The sequence below is a fragment of the Pipra filicauda genome, unplaced genomic scaffold, assembly GCF_003945595.2.
Source record: "Pipra filicauda isolate LSUMZ 115617 unplaced genomic scaffold, ASM394559v2 scaffold65_size3143899_pilon, whole genome shotgun sequence".
Classification (NCBI taxonomy): domain Eukaryota; kingdom Metazoa; phylum Chordata; class Aves; order Passeriformes; family Pipridae; genus Pipra; species Pipra filicauda.
Genome location: NW_024104820.1, coordinates 3016261 through 3035456, shown reverse-complemented (window position 1 = coordinate 3035456; position 19196 = coordinate 3016261). Strand labels below are relative to the sequence as shown.

Genomic DNA, 19196 nt, shown 5'->3' with positions numbered 1-19196 from the left:
ATTTATTAACACTGTATCTTGTTGTAAATTATCTGGAGGGGAGGCAAGCACTTTCCTAGAAAACATCAAGAATTCCACATAAACTATACAAAAGATCAAGGATCTCTACCACACACAGTCCAACTTAATACCCATTTTAGAGAACATGCCACAGAGCTGGCACACACATTCCCTCAGTGGTCATAAGACAGACCTTTTGCCCAGATCCCGTTAAACTTACTAAGTTTAGGTACAGGTTGTGTATCCCAAAACTGGTATTTACGTTTGGTAGCCTCATCAATATTCTTTGCTGGGCCTTGGCATGCAGAGAGCAGCTCCATTGCCCTCTGGATGTCTTGAAGCTTCTGCATTGGAATGGCTGGATTCTGCACACGTAGACAAACAGAAGAGGAAGATTACTGAGTATGTTTACTTTGAATAACTGTAAAAACTTGTTCATTTTTTTTACTTTTATGTATTCTTTCATGTATTCTCATCATGCTTAGTTTGGGTATAACCTTTGGAGACAGGAGGGTGGAAAAAAGGTGGGCAATAGCAAGCAACTTCACAAAATTGGTAACAGTCTTGAGTAGCACTTGCATTTAACCATGAAACTTCAACATTTTTAACACAAATACTGCAGCATCAAGACAGGATACAGTATCACAATAGTAAGAGCTTCTTATAGTCCCTGTTCCCTCTAGTAAAATACAATAAAACAAAAAAAAGCAGGTCAGCTTAGATACATAAAAATCTAAAGATAGCATTGGAACACATGGAGTTGTTTGAAGTTGTAGCTTACACATACAATATAAAATAATATTTAAATTCACTATGGCTCAGTAGTACCCGAGTACACTGGAGTGCCACGTTTTAACCTTAGTTATATTGCATCTGCCTTTATTACCTTGCAATTATTAGATACCTTTCCGCATCATATGTGTAGGAGTTAACCACCTTGCCACTAATGTCAAGTGTGCCAACACTCCCAATCACTCCCATTTTAACTGACAAACATAAAATAAACCAACTTTCCACTTAGAAGTTGAAAAATCTTTATAGAAAAGTTATCTGAAAAGCATAAACCTAAGACTAAGTGTTTGTAAACTAAGCTGTTAAACCCTCACTTTTGATCACTCTGACTAACTGCAACTGGAATGAGAATTTTACCTGCATAAGAAAGTGCAGAAGAATAATGGTAACAGACATTTAAATCTACAGGGATTTTCTCCCCTCTTTTAAAAGCTATTTACTTGTTTTTTTTTTTATCTGCCAAGTGGTAAGTCCTATTCTGAGGTATACTAACAGAATGCTTGTGCTCAGTTTCCCAACACTGCAGTGCAATAATGCATTTGAAGGAACAGTCTCAAGTCCATTGGGAAATTCTAAGCAATTCTGCATAGAGATTTCAAGCCAGATTTTTTTTTACTGAATAGCAATGGATCGCTATTTCCATATTTCTTTCTAGTATTCATGTGTTGAAAAACCACCATAAATTAAATGTAAAGCTTCGTTTGGGTGGACATCTGCCTCTAGTATCCTTTGTCACAAAAGCAGTCTGTGCCTGGAGCTCAAGCAGTCCATCATTTACTATTTATAATAAAATCTTAATTTACTTAAAGTAATGAAAGAAAATGCATAATGTTTAAGTATTGCAAAATTTTACCTGTAAGCATGTTTTAAACACCTGTCACCTGAGTATTTGTGAATTAACATACTAACATAGTTTAGAGCAACACTGCTGCAGCATGAAAAGCCTACTGTATTTCTATATCCAGACTACAGAGACATAAGTTACTTTTCCCAGTTAAAAATCAATTTGTCTGTTATACACTGACCTGACACAAATACTTCTAATGCCACTAGATAAATTCTGAAATCTTATTAATACCTTATGAAATCACACATAAATGTTGACACACTGTAATTGATTTGTTTTTTCTACATTAAGAAAACAGGAAATCTAAAAAAAAATTAAAATATTAGGTTCTAAGAAAGATTGCACTAGCATAATAGTAAAGTAAGAAGTTCATGTTCTGGTACTAAATACAACACTGTTAGGGACATCAGGAGGAATCCCCTTTTTGTTTAAAACGTTCAGGGATCAGCCTGGCTAGGAAGTTTACTTTCAACCCTTTTTGTTTTCCTTTAATGGAAAGCAAGAAAAACCTACACAGAACTTGACATGAATTAGCAAAAAAAAGAGCTATTTTGTGTAATTTCAGTTTAGGACAAATATCTCCTCATAGCATAAAACGGCACTGTTGTGCAACATGGCTGAGGTATACAATGACGTTTTTGCCTCAGTTTTGGTGGCAAGATGTGACCTCAGGCCTTTGATGTCCCCCAGCCCTGTAGCACAGTCTGTGAGACTTCCATTAACCACAGCAGGAGAGAAAGTTAGGGACCATTTAGCAAACAAATCACGCGCAGGTCCCCCAAAACAGGCCAGATGCACGTGAGGGTGCTGAGGGAGCTGTCTGATGTTAGTGCAGCTAACATGTGTCAAGAGTTAAAGGTTATAGCAAGTGGTGGAGGTTTCCTACAAATGGAAAAAAGGAAACACCCGTTTTCAAGAAGGCAAGGGGAAGGATTTTGAGGATGTAGAGGTCAATACTATTTAATGACATGACAAAGAGTGCTTTCTCTGCAAATACATAGATGATACCTGCTTGGCAAGAATGTTGATACGCTGGACCACAGAGCTGCTATTCAAAGTTACTCTGACAGGCTGGAAACAGAAACTTAATTAATTCTGATGAAGGCAAATGCAAAGTCCTCCATCTGGGATAGAAAAAGCTCATGCAATGGCAGAGGATTGGCTAGGTAGCAGCTTTGCAGAAAAGAACCTGGAGGTCCTGGTGGGCAAAGGGCTGAACATGAGCCAGCAATCTGCTGGCCAGGAAAGGACAGCTGAATAGTGAGTCGTACCTGTAAGACTGGGCAGCAAGTTTTCCCCTTTATTGGCACCCCTTAGGTCTCATCTTACAGTTTCCATTAAAAGGAAATGTTCTCCATTACAAGGAAAACATTGACAGAGTGTAGTGTTCATTTGAGGGCCACCAAGATTAATGGGGGGCTGAAGCACATGACACACAAGAAGACAAGAGACCTTGGTTTGTTTAACCTTAAGAAGAGAAGATTGAGGAAGTAAGAGAAATCTTATTACTGCCTAATGGAAGGATATAAAGAAAGCTGAGCCAAATCTTTTCAGAGGAGCATAATGATAGGACAAGAAACAATGGAGACAAGTTGCAAAAATGCAAAATCCATTTAGATACAAGGAATTACTAGTTTCTTCAACCAAAAGTGTAGTCAAACACTGGAACAGGTTTCCAAAAAAGGTTGTTGAGTCTCCTTGGAGACTAAACTGACTGATCTAGGCCTGAACAACCTCATCTAGTTGGATCTGCTCTAAGCAGGAGGTCAGTTGAAAGACCTCCATATGTCCCTTCCAACCTGTTATTTCAGGACTATGTTGTTTAGGCCACTGGTGACTAAAAGAATGACTGATAATACTGCAGATATGGCAAGCTTCCTTCGTGTCAGTGTGGAGAATCCACATCACTGGCACTTGTAATAAATAGAGAGTGATCAAAATCTTTTGAGATGGGCAGTGAAGTGTCCTCAAAGTCACTGTAAACATACAGTGCTAACAACAAGCATTTATTGCTGTGGTTACACTCACATCAGTGCTCAAAATGTCTAATATCACACATAAGAAAGGGAGAAGCCAAGGAGACTCACTGTTCTGTTTTCCTAATATCCAAACTGATACACCCGTTTACAAACTCACATGACCTCAAAATCTTTTTTCAAAATCATTTTCAATGAGTTCAGGAGCCCCACTGAGTATTACATGATGATCCTGTATATATTCTCTTAGAGGTAGGTGTACAATGTCACTTTTCTCTGAAATATTTTCTAAAGCTCTTTTCAACCAAGAGCAAGCAAATGCTACAAGCCTTTTTTCCCTATATTTCACATAGCAGAAGGAATACAAAATCTAAATAATACTTGAGTAGCAGAGAAAAAAAATATACTTTTCCACACTGAGCCAGATCAGCAGTCTACGATTCTTTCAAAAAAATCTAAAGCAGGATAGTTGTCCAAAACATGCAGCGAAATCAGAAAGTACTTAAGATCTATACATATTTAAAGTGTCCCCTGTGCCAAATGTGTCTATTCAAAGTAATCAGGGGGACACAGAGAAGATCTAGAGACAACACAAGAATCTCCCAGTATGTTAATGAGCCACACAACTTTTTCCCCCTAAAATTAGCTGGTAGCCCCAATGTAACCGACAAATCTTACAGGATGAAGATTGCTACTGGTACGATGGTGTAACGCTCTACACATTAACTTGATAAAGCAAATAGAACTATTTCAACATGCTCAGTGGTCCATAAACTTTTTTAGTCTTACAAACTTCAGTTCTCAAACTCAGATTTCTCTTGAGATAAAAGCTGTATGCTAAAAAGACACCAAATCATGTCATTCAGAACACGGTAGACAAAAGCACATAGACAATGCTATTTTACCACAAAGTCCACAAGGACTGTGCATCCTCTCAGATAATTTTGCATTCTTATTTATAGCAGAGGCCTTTCAGATGGCAAAACGTTTCTTCAGCCTGTATCTGCATGTTTGAGATTACCACATTTTATATATACTGACATGCTGCTTACTTGCCCAAATAAGACTCTGGCTGGCACAGCAGGTCCACCTTCCTCCTGCTGCTGCTGAGACAGCACTGTGCCGTACAAGTTACCAAAATTTCACTAAGCCAGGTCTAAAATATAGCCATGGTGGCTAAAGTAAAGGCTGTTCATCAAACACGAAATTTAAAAGCACTACTACTGCAGATTAAGACTGCGTGCAACGAGGCTGTCACTAGCCTGAGTTCTAACTGCTGGAAAAGAAAGGCAAAACATCTCCTCCTCTGCCTTTCTCACAGCTCACCACCATGGTGGTGACGACAGCTCTCCAGCTCACTTCATACAGTCTGCAAACACCAGGTCTTGTCCAGCTTCTGTTTCTGCTCAGGACAGGAACCACTTGCTCAATTCTGACGTGTTAAGGCAGAACTATCACCTTGCTTTTAGAACAAGCAATGCGCGAATTAAAATTAAATTAGGAAGCAAGCACAAATTAAAACAGAACCAGGCTCTCACTTTTGAAGGCTGTTGAATTTTAATCTCCTGGGAGTCAGATGCAGAATCTGATTTGGTGCCTCCAGAATTTGGCTTCTCCTTTTTTCTCTTCTGCTTCTTTTTCTTCTTCTTCGCTCCCAAATCCCCTCCAGGACTTCTGCCAGAGATTCAGAGAATGCACAGTGAGAAAAATCAGTACCACTGAGCCTAAATTTTAAAATAGCTAAATATGGAAAACCCAGCATTTTAATATGAAAAATCTAACAGCAGTTCCAATGTGAAGAAAAGGCAGGAGAAAGGAAGGAAGGGGGGAACTGAAAGCAGTGATGAAAAACTTCCTGCAAGTGCTGTCTAGTTTGTTTTATACTCAGACACCAGCACAACCAGGCATTTTGACATACTAATGTCAAACTGTGACACTATATGTCTGCCGGTGCTCTTCTCCAGGCTATTACCCAACACAAACATGAAATGACTGAAGTCAACAGAGTTTGGAGGAACACAGGAAAGTGTGGGAACTGAGGAAAGTAACTTCCTTGGAAATTCAGTAACTATTAGTGGCCCAAAACTTTTCCCCTTTCATACTCAACCATCAGGTACATTAGTGGCCCAATAATACTTATCCCCTTTCATACTCAACCATCAGGCACACCTAAATTTGACATGAATCCGGATGAGATGAAAACATTCTGTTTTCAGGAAATTTTGTTCCTAACATAAGTAGCGATGAAAGTCTTGCTAAAATCTCAGTAAGAAACAACACAAAACTAACCAAACATTTGTGATTTCAAACAATAAACACAGTGCAGTAAACTTTAATTAAAAAAACCCAACAACAAAGTAAACATTGCACTTGTAGATTCTGACATACTTTGCCTATTAATAATACAAGTGCTTTTTTCTTTAAGATTCTAATTTGACAAATAATCAAGATATAGAATCAAGATTAGATTTGCAAAGTGTGGGATGTGTTGGCAACTATCAGACAGAACAAAAATAAGGAGGCAATGAGTCAGTTAACACCAAATCCCCTTCAAGAGGTTAATCTCTCAGCAAAACCACATGTACATAATGGAACTCAAGAGAGATATTGGAGTTTGAGGGGGTTGGGTGTTTTTCATTGAAAAAGAAAAAAATAACTGTTCATTTTAATCCTGGAGAAGGAAACCCCCCAGACATCATGCTGACAAACAAACAGAAATAAAAGAATAACTAAAGACATTAAGATCCATATATTTGCAAGGGCCATGGAACACGCTCACTTTCAAGATTATGATGCCCAGTTGTAGCATCTCTACTTTGTCAGAGCTGAAACTGGAAAGAAAACAACCTCCCTCCAGTAGAGAGGCCAAAAGCCTACAATTAATCAAACAATACAACTACACAAAGACTCGTTTTTGCATGATCATTACTGTACTTTAGAACAGACTGTAGCTAAAGATCAATCCCAAGAAGTCCTTAACATTCAAAGTTACACTGGGTTAAGTTATGCTCCTGGAAAGAGAGAGTTGTAAATACAGCAGCCTCTGGGACAGGACCAAGGAGTTACTCAATGGAAAACAGTACAGCAGACCAAACACATAGGATAAAAGAGTTTGTAGTATTTACTGGAAGGCTTCAGAAAAAAAAAAAAAGATGGACTTGCATAAGTGACACAGGGAGAAAATCTTTTGTTGCAGAATGAAGATACTGCCGTATCACCTACATGATTTGTTAACAATTTCAGAGGAACACAGAATTGCTTAGGTTGGAAAAGTCCTTTAAGATCATTAAGTCCAACATTAACCCACCATTACCCACCGCTAAACCATGTTCCTCAGTGCCACATCTACGTATCTTTTAAATACTCCCAGGGATGGTGACTCCCTGACGAGCCTGTTCCAGTGCTCAACAATCGCTTCAGTGAAAAAGTTTTTCCTACTATCCAATCTAAACCCCCCCCCGGTGCAACTTTGGCCATCTTCTCTTGTCATTTGTTACCTGAGAGAAGAGACTGACCCCCACCTGTCTACAACTTCCTTTCAGGTAGCTGTAGGGAGTGATAAGATGCCCCAAACCTCCTCTTCTCCAGGTTGAACTCCTGCTCCCTCGGCTGATCCTCACAGGACTTGTGCTCCAGACCCTTCACCAGCTTCACTGTCCTTCTCTACACATGTTCCAGAACCAGTTTTGAGCCCAGTGAAGGGCTCAAAACTGAACCCAGTACAGAGGGACGACCACTGTCCTAGTCCTACTGGCCACACTATGTCTGATACAAGCCAGGATGCCACTGATTTTCTTGGCCACCTGGGCACGCTGTTGGCTTTGGGTTTAAAACAATAAAATTTAAATCTATCTAAATGCCTGTATACCAAGCTGACATTTTCTTCAGAATTTAAACAAGAACAGACCCAGAAGCCTAGCAAGAGCTTATAAATACAAAACAGTTAAAAACCCACACAGGTATAAGACCTAGGACTTCACCACCTCTATGTGGTAAAACTGAGATAAAAATATGAGGGAAAGTGATTTTACCCTCGCTAAGATTCATTTAATGATGTTTTTCTACTTTCTGGAACTATCCACAAACTTTCATCCTTCCCTCTAAAATCTCACATATAGGAAACAAATGATGGTAGTGTCCTTGAGCTGACTCCCGAGGGCTTTTGTGTTGAACACCAGGAGTTTCAGCAAACACTGTTGAACCGACGCTCTCAGCAGGCACTGCTCCCTGAGTTGCACCAGTGCAACTCACTTCTCTTGTCTTTCAGAAGGAGCTGGGCCACTTGCATCACAGGGGAATTTTGCTCACTAGGATTACCTGAGGGTCAATGTTTTATTTAGTTTGGTGAAATAATGAACAATTGTACTAGAAAAAAAAGGTTGGCAGCTATGAAGAAAAATCAGTTTTGCCAAGCTTTACTAATATTTTCCCCAGTCAAACTGTACTTTTACCAGGATAATTTTAGTTTGTTCTTTGACCAATTCAAGGTCTTTTTCATATAGAAATGCACATTCTTTAGCTGGGGAAAAGGGAAGACAGTACTAAATTGATGTAAAATATATATGGCATTCAAAACTACTCTTTTTTTTTGTTTCTTCAAATCTTTTAAAATCCCAGTCTTTGGTTTATGACCTTCAGGTTTCATGCTTTCACACTGTTTCTTGCAAAATAAATACTGGTATCTTTGTCTGACAGGTTATCCAGGGACCCTTCAGAGCAGTTACTTATGCAGTCTCTTGCTTGGGTCAGTCCTGTTTTACTGTTACAGTATACAAAATGTAAAAAGAGGACTTAGAGTTCTACTCATCCTACTACTTAGGCACACCTGCAACCCAGAGATTTGGTGGCAGGCAGCATGCAGAAACTTCTAAGCAGTAAAGAGGTTTGTCCAGCACAAGTTGCATAGATACCAAGCAAACTAGGGCAGAAGCAAAACAAAACACCTCAGAATTTTTTGTCCTTCTCATGATCTGCTTTGAATAGATCTGAGAGGCTCTAAAACTGGGAGTGAGAATGACTGGGAAGGAAGGAACTTACATTGCTCAGCCTGTACGAATTACGCTGGACACGACAGCACAAAGGATATGCAAAGGTAACAAGATTCAAATCAAAACTTCCTACTAAAAGCTCTTCTCTGACTTAAACATTCTTGTGTGCTAAGATCTGAGTTCTCCTTTGTCTGGTCAGATAAACCTGTATGATGACACTATGAAGTGTATCTCACTCTTAGAAGTTTGGGGAGAAAAAAGTTTCCCATCTCTAGAAAACTGACTTTTAAGCATGAAATCTCTTTTTCCAAACTAACCTGCAACTGTTAAAGTGACACAACTTGGAGCTCAGGACCAGCCCATCACATACACCACAGGTTGTTATACAGAGAAAATCAATCAACATTAGAGTTGGGGAAGATTTTTGACTGTGTCAGAGACAAGCAAATACCAGGAAAACTTTACTGACAGGAGGGTGAGGCTACACACTGAGGTCCTGGTGTACCTAAGCACAAAGATGATCTGAGATATTTTTAACTGCACCCACAATGACAATTTTGTCAGTCTGATGGATAAGAAAAAAGTGACGCCAGCACAAAAGTGATATGCAAATCAAAACTGAGCTGAGGCAAAAGAAGGGTCAGAAGACCTCATTCTGCACCCAAAAGACTTTAACTTGCTCCAGAAACAGGCTGTGGATAAGACTCTGAGACCGTCACTGAGGCCTACAGTTTTATGATTTTGTCTGCAAGTTACAAATGCAAACCCATGATCACACCCACACACCTTTCCACTTATGTACACACATCTGGTGTTTTGCATAGACGTGAAAAAGAAAAGACTTTTGCTTCTCCCTGCATGCGGTGGTGTTTCGGTTTTGGTTTTTTAAAACAGAAAAATGGGGATACTTGCTGCATTTGAGGAGAAGTGTGGCAAAGGCAGAGATACTCCATGAAGCTCAGAGCAAACCAATGAAAAGGTGAGATGGAAGAATCAGGAGGGGTGTGACAATTACTCTGCTTAGGCAGTAAGGCTTATTTGGCTCCCTTGGTTTTGATTTGAGATTATCTATTCCACTGAATAACTGTCAATGTTATTTTAATTGCCTTTTTGAACACTAAATTTTGCTTTAGCAGAAACAGCTTTTTGTAATATCAACATCTGTTTTAAGTTACTTGGAATGGTAATTTTAAGTTAGCAATTTCTCAGATTTAAAACCAAACATGTACTTCGATGTTTATTTTTAAACTGCAAAGGTTCTTGCCTTCACAGTACTTCTCTGTGAGTAAGTGAGGTTGCAAAGTTACATTTCTGAAGATGTTACATAGATCTTTTTGATCATAAAAATCAGATCTCATGTATACGGGCAAGACTCCAAAAAATTTCAAAGCAGTATTATTTATACTAGAGCTGTCCTTGGTTCATAAAGAAAATGGAGGTTTAGGTGCAAAGGACTTTCCCCTTGCTATGTAAGACTACTACCACTTCAAGAGAATAGAAAGGTCCTGACCAGAAGGGCTTATGTCCTTCAAATTCCACTTACTAACAAACTGCTATTACTACTAATCTCTGTGGATGAAGATTTCATTTGCATATATTTCAATACTTAAAAAGGCAAGGGTTTTGAGCATAAGAATCCAGTACCAATACCTTAAAACCTAACCCAAGAGATATTCCTTAAAGATCTGCATGTTTCCTCTGCCTCCCGCTCCAAGTCTGTAAGGCTCTACTCCAAGAGGTAAATCTTGCCTGCTAAAACTAAGCATTGCTTCCAGTACCTTAAAAATATTTGTTCCTTTTTTAAATCTAAAAGTAACACTGGTTATAAAGTTGGCATCTTTTTAACAATAATCATAGGGGTATACTGCTAAAACATTCAAACTAAATAATTTGTGAGGGTTGGGGGAGTTTTTTAAAGGTCATACCTTTTCCTCATCTGTTTACTAAATGTTCTGTGCCCAAGGCCTTTCTGGCATTGAGCATAAGGAGCTATTTAGAATGAACTGAAAGACCTTACAAGACTGAGCTCAGCAGGGTGGATTCAGGTGCAACAAATACATTTTTTCTACATACACACTAACAAAGATATTTTGTAAACAACACTTTATTATAAAACAGAACAAATACAGCATAATGCATCTAGCAGGAGCAAGCTGCAGACACAGAATAGGAAAACAGCAATGAGTCACTCAACATACATAATCCTGCATCTAAAAAACAGGAGCAGAATCAGAGGACAAAGACATTTGCACAGTTGAGAGCTATAAAGTGGTATTTTCTGCTGCACTCATTCAGTGTTCAAGCACATAAGAAACCTGCAAATTTTTTTAAAAAAGTCATATATATATATATACACAAACTATGTTTTCCTGTGGTGAGTATCCTAAGGATCCACTTTCAGATGTCAAGAAACATCCTGAAAGTGACTTAATTTATAATGCAATCCTACTAGAGACTGACACACAACACATATTCTACCTTTTTCTAAAAAATGAGGGTTAAAATAGCATGAGATTAAATACTGATCAGCAGCAATGGAGACCACTCAGAATTTAGCAAGTCAGTTGACACAGTCATAGGTAGTCTCAAGTAGTAGGACTGCTCATAAAATGCTGAGGTATAGAAAACTTAATCTGAAAGCTCAAAGCAAACTTTAAAGTGACCTCAAAAATTACCATATGATAATAGGGAGAAAACAGGGAATAATTAGGCTCCTATTACCATTGGTTATTCTCCCATATCAAGAGGAGATCTTTGGGTTTGCTGTACTGTAAGATTTTTACTTTCATTTGCTGAAATTTGTTTGAATATTTCAGCCTCTAGACAAAGAGTAGCAAACAAGGTTTTCAGTGATTACAGGAAAATAAAGTAATTCAAAAGTCGATATTAACTTCATGCAGCAGATACTAATACTTAAGAGGCTTTTCCTACTGGAATGATCAACCATTAATTTAACTAAACTTCATATTACTTGTAAGTATTCACCTTCTTATATAAAGATGAATAACACAGTTTTTCTGAAATATTCACTAAAATACATTTAGGATATACAACACAAACAAGTTTCAGGGAGAAGGGCACACAGCCCACAGCTGCCGTCCCTCAGAGCTCAGGGAAACCCAAGTTGGAGTAGAGCATAAGCTGCAATCGGGAACACACTGAAGTGCAATTCTTTGTTCCCTGGCTGCTTCTCACACACTGCGCTCACTGTCACAGCAGCCCGAGCACACAGTAGCACTGCAGAGGGCAGCTACAGCCCGGGCATGCACACAAACAAACAGGACAAGAAACTGAAGTAGGAATATGGTCTGAATGAATTCCAGACAGGCATCATCTGGCTATCAAACAATATCACCAAGGACATCAGGTTGGCTCCTATGAAGAGCAATAAATAATAACTCTCTGCTCTTAACTTCTACATATTCATGAATCATCGATGGTGATATATTTACTCAAAAAAGTGTAACAAAAGCTCTAACATAATTAAATACTATTTTTTCCCTTTTTAATATCCCAGATTCATACCACTGTAATTATTTCTGACACAACTATTTCAGTGTGCATGCCATTAATTCAGTGACAGAACTGCAAGGATCAAAGTTTTCCACTTTTCTGCCTTTTTGACAAGTCCGTTCCCCTAAGCCTCTTAGGCAAGGGTGCCACATTTAAGATGCAGTGCTGCATGTTTGCCAAGCAAATCCTAGGGACAGAAGACAACAGAGTACCTCCTCAAACATCAAGCACCTACAGGAAGGCTCTCAACCAGATCAATCAGAAATTCACGAGGAAGATATTTGTGTAGCAGTGTATAGATTAACCTAGTTCTATTTTGGGTTACTCCAGCCACTCCTAGTTGCGACAACAAAGCACTTTCTCTGCAATCACGTTTTCTTAACCTCTCAAAAAAGCAAAAGAAGTAAATTTAAATGAAGTCGACTCTTAAAACACGTTCCTTCCACTTCCCAGCCCCGAAAGCCCGCAAAGCAAGCCAGACCTTTGGCACCTTGCGCCCGGACAGACTATACTGCGGGCAGCCCAACAGCTGTCGGGTGCCAGGGGCCGCATCTATGCCCAATGCCTCTCCTGTCAGCTCCCCAGGCAACTGGAGACACCGCCTGATCCACAGCGTGGGAAGATTTAAGACGCAAGATTAGCGGAGATGGAACTACAACCAGACAACAGCGTTTGCCCCGGCTAATGCCGCGGTAAAACACGCACTCTGCTCTCCACAGCGTGGGGATCTGAAGGTACCGTCTCCTTGTGGACAATGGGTGACGGCGAGGAGGAGTGTCTGCAGGGCGGGCTGACACAGGCGATGCCCGGACAGGTCTCCGGCCGGGAGGGGAGCGGGGGGTGGATGTGACTGTGGATGTGCGCGGAGCCGCTCGGCTGGAACCACCCGGAACGAGCGAGGGGCACGGGGGCATCTCCCCCGCTACGGGGAGGCGGGGGAGGGGGGTTTCCTTGACGGCCAAAAATACCCAGAAACGCCCCCAAGCCCTGAAGCGCCGACAACGAGGCAGGATTCACCCTCCCTTTCACGACACAATTTCAAGGCCGGGTCCGGCGGGAAAGCGCCAGTCCCGCCGCCCCCTCACCACGGGCCGGGGCTCGGCCCCCCGCCTCTCCCCTCACCCCCAGAGGGGCGCGAGGCCGTCCCACACCCGCTCGCTGCGGCGGGAGGCGGCCCGGGCAGGGGCCGCTCGGCCGCAGTTGGCCCAGCGCAGGCGCCGCGGAGCAGCCGGGCCGGGCCGGGCCGCGCAGGCCGCCCCAGGCGGGCAGGACCGCCCGGCCCCCGCCCCGCCGAGGGGCCGCTCCGGGCACCGGGGGAGCCCGGCCCGGCCACCGCCAGCCCGGCCGCTGCCGCGGCGGCGGACACGGCGCTGTCTCCCCGAGCCGTGCCCGCCCGCCCAGCGCGCCCCTACCCCTTGGCGTGCTCGGTCTCCTCCTCATTGTCGCCGTCTATGCCGCAGGTGTCTTGGTCATCCAGCTCCAGGCTCTGCTGGCTGGCCGCGGACTCGCTGTCCTCCGCCATCACGGGGGAAGGAGGGAGGGGAGGGGCGGGGGAGCCTGTGAAAGAACCGGGGCGCACGGGCAGACGCGGTCCGGAGCAGCTCCCTCTAGCTGCGGTCCTTCCCCGCGCTGCCGCTGCCAGAGGAGGAGGCGGCCGCCGGGGCTGCCCGGCCGCTCTCACCGCCCCGCGGGGGCCGGGGCGGGGCCGTGCAGGGGGAGCTCCGCGCCCTGCCCGCACACCCGGGTGGTGCTGTCCATCGCTTCGGTCCCGCTCTGGCCTTCTCGTGTCGACATCCAGCCCGCCTCCCCGGCCTTCCACGGGCCCCGGCTCCCCGTCCCGTGGGCGCTGCCCCCGCAGCGCGGGAGCCTCGAGGAGCGGCCCCGGCGTGTCCGCCCCGCGGGCCCCCTGGGCCGGGCCTGCAGCCGCCGGGCCTCGGCAGCATCGGCGCGAGTTCTGCCGGTCCCCGTGTTTCCTTCCCACATCATAAACACTCGGACAGCCAAGTTATTTTCATACGTCTCCTTAGAGCCTTCCCAGTGACTCTACTCTTGCTGCTAGATGTAGACAAAATATCCAGTTGCTTATGGCAACAAACTGGAAGAAAGGAAGAGAAAAAGGCACATAAATTACTTCAGATGTAGCTCTGCCTACCTGCTCCCACTACTGTCAGCCACCAAGGAACAGACCAGTGTCTACACCATAAATCCCAGCTTTCTGGATCTTTCCCCATTCTACTTCTCCTTCCAAGTTCTGTCTCTCCTCTGCTTTCCATAACAGAATGCGATTGTGGGTCAGTCATGGCTAAACAAAATTAACCTATGCCTGTAATTCTGAGAGGCTTTGAGCCACCTCAAATGCATGAGGTGACTGTAAGTATATGAGTATAGGCCCAGATCCACAAATGGACTTTGCTGGTGCTATGTTTCACTTTTCCTAGTTGACTCCCAGAGCAAACTCCAGGACTCAAAACAAAGCCCTACAAACACAAGTTGCTGCTGGTGGAGGCTGCTGAGACTGTCAGGGTGATCCCAGCACGGTGGCCACTGGCCACCAGCTCTCACAGCACTTGCTGTTTTCCATAAGCCTTTTGTATTTCTACAAGCTCCATGCTAGAAAAACTGGAGTTGAATGGTAATGATTTGAACCCAGGAAAAGAAATAAAGAGCCACTTGTGTTAATTATTTGAACTATCCTGATTTTCAGGGTCATATCAAACTTTCTGGATGAGATTCAGAATTTCTGAATGCTTGCTTTGGCAGTGCTGCCGAACATCACATTAAAACATAAAAATAGTGTGCATCAGTTGTGATTTCTCCTAATCTCCACTGCCCCCTGGAAAGTAATTTAATGTGAGGAGGCTATTGCTTCCTCCCATTTTTATTTAAGGTGGTGTTATATTTTGCTCTATCATGTATTGCAGGTGACATGTCAAGTAAGAGATCTTACTGGCCAAGCAGAAGACAGCTAGATGTCCCTCCTACTGTCAAACTCTGAGCCTCTGTGTACTGTGCACCAGACTGGGGCTGCTCTGTGTCCCACTGCACTTGGTCCTTTACAACTTGTGAGTTGCCACAGGAACTTGTAATTCAAATGCATAAGGTGGAGCCTGTAATTTACACTCGGCCAAGTATGACCTCCCAGTGTCAAGCTGTCACTGTAGTTCAGGGGGGAAATGTGCCTACCATGTTATTACAGTTTGAAATGATCTTTAGGAGTAAACCTTCATTCAGTTGTAATGCATAGGAGAGGAAGGAAATCTCAAAACAAAGGCACAATACCCAATAGTTTTCAGTAACAAAAAGCAATTGTCCCTTGGCCCAGAGAGAAGTTAATCCAGTGATTACTAATGACTTTTTTCCCTCATAATAATGTGTAGGAGAAAGCGAAGAACAGTATGTCAATGACTAAACAGCTATATTGAATCACTGTGTTGGAGAAGCTGTAGGTTTAACCATCTTCTGTTCTTTACCACATTTTTCTTCACTTCATTGAGACAAATAGAGTATAGGAAGCCTGAATCCTGACTCTCATTGCAGTTCATAGTGACAATAAAAGAGGCAATGTGAATCTCTCCCAGCAAGCTACCTGTTGCTGTCTCCTGCTAAGGGGTCTGCCTGGAAGGGGGAGTATAGCTGCAGAATGGCTGCTATTCTATACTTCACAGCATGCATGAAGAATATCCTTATGGATAGTAGCTTATATCCTGAGAGGCACAACCGAGATTACTATCCAGATTTGACTGTTACAAGGTCAAATGACAACACTGAATTGTGCTTTGTGTTTCATGAATATGCGACTTTTGCTTATACCACAAGTAGAAAGGTTGACTAGAAGCGAGAGTTATGCATCTGTCCTGCATTAAGGATTTCTAATGTAGCTTTGCATTTCTGAAATTACCAGACAGATCCACAGAGCATTTAAATTCACTTTACAGAAGCTGCTCAGAAGTTACACTACTTGATAGATGTTGGCTATCACATTAATGATGTCTTCCAAAAATTGAGCAGCAAGATAAGAAAATGTACCTCTGAATTTCAGGACCCCACATGCTCAACCACAGAGAGTTAAAGGAGTATGTACCATTAGGACGGTGAGCAGCAAGAATGGCTTCTGCTGTGCCCAAACAGTCTCTCTGTGGGCATCTGTACTTCCAAGATCTCTGTTGCTGCATGTGGATATGTCCAGGAACTCCCCAAAATGCTGCATATGAATACTACAGACACAGCCCACAGACTCACACCAGTCTAAGCACACCATCAAAAGTGATCAGAAATGCTTCATTTTAAATTTACCAGGTAAAGAGCCAGCGTTTGTGAAGGTGTGAACTTACTGTTCTTAACTGATTAAAAGACCTCTTCCTAGATGTACAGGGAAGATAAAAGCCTTTTTTTATTATTTTATAAAGATTGAAAAGAGGAAAGCACAGTCATTTTACACAAAAGCTAAAAAATTAATAACAAAGGAAAACAGACTTCCTTTGGAGGAGATACGCTTCACTTAATACTAAACAGCATATCATAAAATCAATTAAAATAATTCCAGCATGTCATGAATTATTCATTGCTTGGTTATTTTCATAGGTCTCCTTAGAGCTTTCCCAGTGACTCTGCTCTTGCTGCTAGATGTAGACAAAATATCCAGTTGCTTATGGCAACAAACTGGAAGAAAGGAAGAGAAAAAGGCACATAAATTACTTCAGATGTAGCTCTGCCTACCTGCTCCCACTACTGTCAGCCACCATGGAACAGACCAGTGTCTTGCAGACCCATCACACTACCATAAATCCCAGCTTTCTGGATCTTTCCCCATTCTACTTCTCCTTCCAAGTTCTGTCTCTCCTCTGCTTTCCATAACAGAATGCGATTGTGGGTCAGTCATGGCTAAACAAAATTAACCTGTGCCTGTAATTCTGAGAGGCTTTGAGCCACCTCAAATGCATGAGGTGACTGTAAGTATATGAGTATAGGCCCAGATCCACAAATGGACTTTGCTGGTGCTATGTTTCACTTTTCCTAGTTGACTCCCAGAGCAAACTCCGGGACTCAAAACAAAGCCCTACAAACACTCAAATACTTTGGGCATCTCAGTGACGTGAGCTCAAAAGAACCCTGAGCTACTGAGGGAGGAGCCATCTACGCTTGGCAGTAAGAAATTCTGGGGATTGGGAATCCTAAACTCCTAGGGCTGAACATATTTTTCAGATCTCACCTGCTGTATGAACCATCAAGTGAGATTGTGCAGCATATGGTCAGGGTTGTACCTTCCTTCCCTCTGCTCTTCTGCGACTGAATGAAGCCAGCCAGGCACAGACACTGTTTCTCTCAAGCAGCCAGGCATAATCCAGACTTGTTTACCTGCCTAGTGACAAGTATTAATTACATCCCTGTGAGCTAGTGATATATAATCCAGCATTCAGCCTATTGGCATCGTCTGATTTGTCTATGTGTTTTGTGTATTAAACACTGCAGAAAAAAAGTACCTGAAATTTTCATGCAGTCTTAGGATTGCTCCTACCTTTGCACATCACTTTGAAATATTCGTGACATTTATAAATTAAAATGGATTTTGATTGCAAGTAATAATAATAAACAACTTGGTGTGACCATTTTTTAATCTTGGAAAAATTGGAAACAAAGTTGGAAACAAAATTGGAAACAAAACCGATCTCATTTGAAAATTAGCTAATAGTGTAGTGTTTTCCCTATTTTCTAATTCACATGAAAAAAAAGTTATGGAGCAAACAAATATATTTAGACTTTGTTTCATACAAGTGCCTACTAGTACTACCTCACAATGTTTTTTTTAATTGGCTGCTCTTTATGGTGAAAGCTTAAATAGTGTGTTCATCAATTCTAAATGAGGCAAGGGAAAGAAAATACAGATTGAAAATAAACAGAACAAATGCACCAAAACAATTCTCTGTTGTTAACTGTTACAGTTAACAACAGGATAGGTAGAAATGGTTAGGGAATGAAATGAGCTTGTGATCCCCCATATGTTGCACACTTGTATTCATGTGAGATGACATCTCTGATCTTTATGGTTTCTCTCACCCACTTTACCTCTTTTTAGCCTCCTGCTGCATACCACGCTTGGCGAGCTGCAGCCTCGCCCGTCTCCCACAGCCCACTTGCTGATGGCCTGTACTGGCTGCAGCATTCAAACTGGGGGACAAGCACTCTCAAAACATCCCACTCTTTCTGCTACACTCTCATTCAACTTTTTTTTGTGTGTAATTCCATTTTAAAATGCAGCTCATACCACAGCTCTTCTATTTTACATCTTACCGTTGCACAGAATCATTCACTTCTCCATGCTGGTGCTTGCATTGGCAAGGGCTGTGGGTTATACAGCATTGAAAAGGGTTAGACATTGACACGCACAGAGAAAACATATCGTAGCATTAAAAAATATGTATGATAAATACAAACCCTCATGCTTAAGGGTATAAGTGATAAGGATAGAAAGACTTCCATCCTGTTATTATTGCTAGTGGAGATTTCTTCCCCAGTTTTCTGAAGCATCTGTTTTTGATAACTGTTAGAAGCAGGATACAAGTCTTAGATAACACACAGGTCCAATGTGGCTCCAGCGCTGCAATTCCTCAGTTCCTAGGGTCTCCAGCCCCAAAAGGTAAAAAAAAAAAAATAAAATAAATCATGCTTTACCTTAAAAGATATTTAATAATCAGAACTGACGCAAGTAATTACAACTATATACATCTTTTGCATTTTTAATGTCTATTTTTATTCTAACTAAGACCTTTTTCAAACTATATATGTGAGTGAGAATTAGTGGTGAGAGATTCTTTGACGAAGATGGTGTTGACACTGGTGCTGCGAAAACTCAGACCAACACTCAGCAATTACTTCTGCCCATCCAATCTCCAAATCAATCCAATTTACTCCTGTCAGTTCTGCAATCAGTTTTCTCACCAGCCTTTTACAGTTCCCCCTATCAATGTACCTGCTGTTTCCTTCTCTTTGCAGGGAAGCTGCAGATACAGCAAAGATGCTTTCTTTCCCTCACTCTGGATGGAGTGATAGATACACAAATTACTCTTCATCTCTTGACCATTT

The 19196-nt window shown here is 41.9% G+C and overlaps 1 protein-coding gene across 1 annotated transcript in view; it reads right to left on the bottom strand.

Moving 5' to 3' along the window:
• Nucleotides 1-13976, bottom strand: part of NMT2 (N-myristoyltransferase 2) — a 36086-nt gene extending 22110 nt beyond the window's left edge. The window contains exons 1-3 of the mRNA XM_027720598.2: nucleotides 13529-13976; nucleotides 5154-5289; nucleotides 221-365 (exon numbers count right to left, since the gene is read on the bottom strand). Coding sequence (XP_027576399.1) covers nucleotides 221-365; nucleotides 5154-5289; nucleotides 13529-13638 — 391 coding nt within the window. The 5' untranslated portion in view covers nucleotides 13639-13976. The remainder of the gene's footprint in view (nucleotides 1-220; nucleotides 366-5153; nucleotides 5290-13528) is intronic.
• Between the last annotated feature and the right edge of the window lie 5220 nt (nucleotides 13977-19196).